The following is a 2196-nucleotide window of genomic DNA, read 5'->3' as shown; positions in this document are numbered from 1 at the left end:
GAATAATAGTAACGGTAGTAACGGTTTATAACTCAGAGAATAACAGGAATCATTAGTCCATAATGAATAAATAAATGAACAAATAAATAAATTAAGAAATAAATAGAAATTAGTTGGGAGTAAGGTTAAATTCCTTTTTTTTTTTTTTTTTTTTTTAGAAAATACAATTAAAAAACAAAAAAGAAATGACAAAAGCATAAAAATCACTATTTGGCCATTACATTTGCAATAATTTTGTCATATAAGAATCACCAAAGGGTGTTAAATGTAGTGTGTGAAATTATAATAAGAAGATAGTTATGTTGATCTCGGTTAAATACATCTACTTAATGATACCTCTTTATTACAAGGTAAAAACAGTAAATTTTTTAAAATTTATATTAAATTTATTGAAATAACATGGTTCCCCAAGTTATATGTGTTTTATGTGTACAACTCAATATCACCCCATCTACAAGCAGCACATGCACTCCTTGTGCATGCAGGTCTCTATCTGCACCTATAGGTATCATAAATTATTAGGTTTGTAGTCAAACATTCATGTTGTGCTCAGAAAACGACAGTATGAAACATCATGGCCCTGGGCATCCTTTCCAGGTTGTTGAGAGTCCCAACCTCCTTCCTCCCCAGCAGACGGGGAGCAGCATGGGACCCGAAAACCAGAGCAGCATGTCCGAGTTCCTCCTCCTGGGGCTCCCCATCTAGCGAGGGCAGCAGTGCGGGTTCTTCACCCTGTTCCTGGGCATGTACCTGACCACGGTGCTGGGCAACCTGCTCATCATCCTGCTCATCAGGCTGGACTCCCGCCTGCACACACCCATGTACTTCTTCCTCAGCCACTTGGCCTTCTCTGACATTTCTCTGTCATCCATCACTGTCCTGGAGATGTTGATGGACATGCAGACTCGGCAACAATCCATCCCCTATGTGGGATGCATTGCTCAGTTGTGTTTTTTCATAGTGTTTGGTTGTCTAGACAATTTCCTGCTGGCAGTGATGGCATATGACAGGTACAGGGCCATCTATCACCCTCTACACTATACCACCATCATGACGGAGAGGCTGTGCGTGCTGCTGGTGGCTGCCACCTGGATTTTGTCCTCTGGCAGTGTCCTGTTACACACCCTCCTCTTGGTCCAACCGTCTTTCTATGCCGATAACACCATCAGCCACTTCTTCTGTGAACTCACTGCACTCCTGAAACTGAGCTGCTCTGACATCTCCCTCAATGAGCTGGTCATCTCCGCTGAGGGAGGAATGCTTTTATTCCTGCCTTTGTGTATTATTTTAGGCTCATATGTTCGTATAGAGACCATCATCTTGAGGGTCCCCTCCATTAAGAAATTCTTGAAAACCTTTTGTACCTGTGGCTCCCTGCTTGCAGGTGTTTACTTTTTCTCCTCTTCATGGGATTCCAAGGACAGCACTGCTTTGGTCATGTACATGGTAGTTACCCCCATGCTGAACCCCTTCATCTACAGCCTGAGGAACAGAGATATCAAACAGGCCTTGGAAATGTGTTTCAAGAAGGTTAACTTCTTTAAGTGGCAATCACTAAATCCTGTTACTGCAGTCGGGGGCAAGTGAGATATAGCTCCTAAATTACTGTATGGTTGACAGCTCCATATAACTTTAATAGAATAGGCATTCTGTTGCCATGTATAAGTATCATTAATTTGTCAAGAAGGTCTAGTTTGCTACTTGGATTGTTAATAATTTTTATAACTGATTTATATTTTCACTATTCATTGTTTTATTTTTTTAAGGTATATGCAAAATATTATGCACAACATGTTGCTGAATTATAATTGTGGTTTTGTCTTTTTCTCCTTTGAGATATTTTTTGATTATATAGTTTTCATGCTATGTTATTAAGTAACACTCATTCAGCATCATGATTTGCTCCTGGAGAACTATTTTTTGAACTGATTCTTTTGTGCTGGCTTTGTTGGCTTCAAGCTGATTGTGCGTCTGTCTTCCCAACTCACATTTGTGATGTCATGCTGGTAGCCTGTGATCAGCATGATAGGAATCAATGCACTACGAATGTGGGCATGTGCTACCAAGCAGGGTTTTTTAAAAAAGAGTTGGTGTTTGTTTTTATTTTCTTTTACAAATTTATAATTTACCATAATTCTTTATTTCTAATTGATATTTTTTGTTTGCTCATTGTCTCATAAAATGTATGCAATATTT

The 2196-nt window shown here is 39.1% G+C and overlaps 1 protein-coding gene across 1 annotated transcript; it reads left to right on the top strand.

Annotated features, from left to right (window-relative positions):
• The first annotated feature begins 645 nt into the window (after positions 1 to 645).
• LOC136322164 (olfactory receptor 1J4-like) lies at positions 646 to 1587 on the top strand. Its single transcript, XM_066254320.1, is given in 1 exon segment — positions 646 to 1587. A coding segment is annotated over 1 exon segment (942 nt).
• The last annotated feature ends 609 nt before the right edge of the window (positions 1588 to 2196 follow it).

This window comes from Saccopteryx bilineata, chromosome 2, assembly GCF_036850765.1.
Source record: "Saccopteryx bilineata isolate mSacBil1 chromosome 2, mSacBil1_pri_phased_curated, whole genome shotgun sequence".
NCBI lineage: Eukaryota > Metazoa > Chordata > Mammalia > Chiroptera > Emballonuridae > Saccopteryx > Saccopteryx bilineata.
The sequence above is the reverse complement of the archived record's forward strand: the minus strand, read 5'-3'. Positions and strand labels throughout refer to the sequence as shown.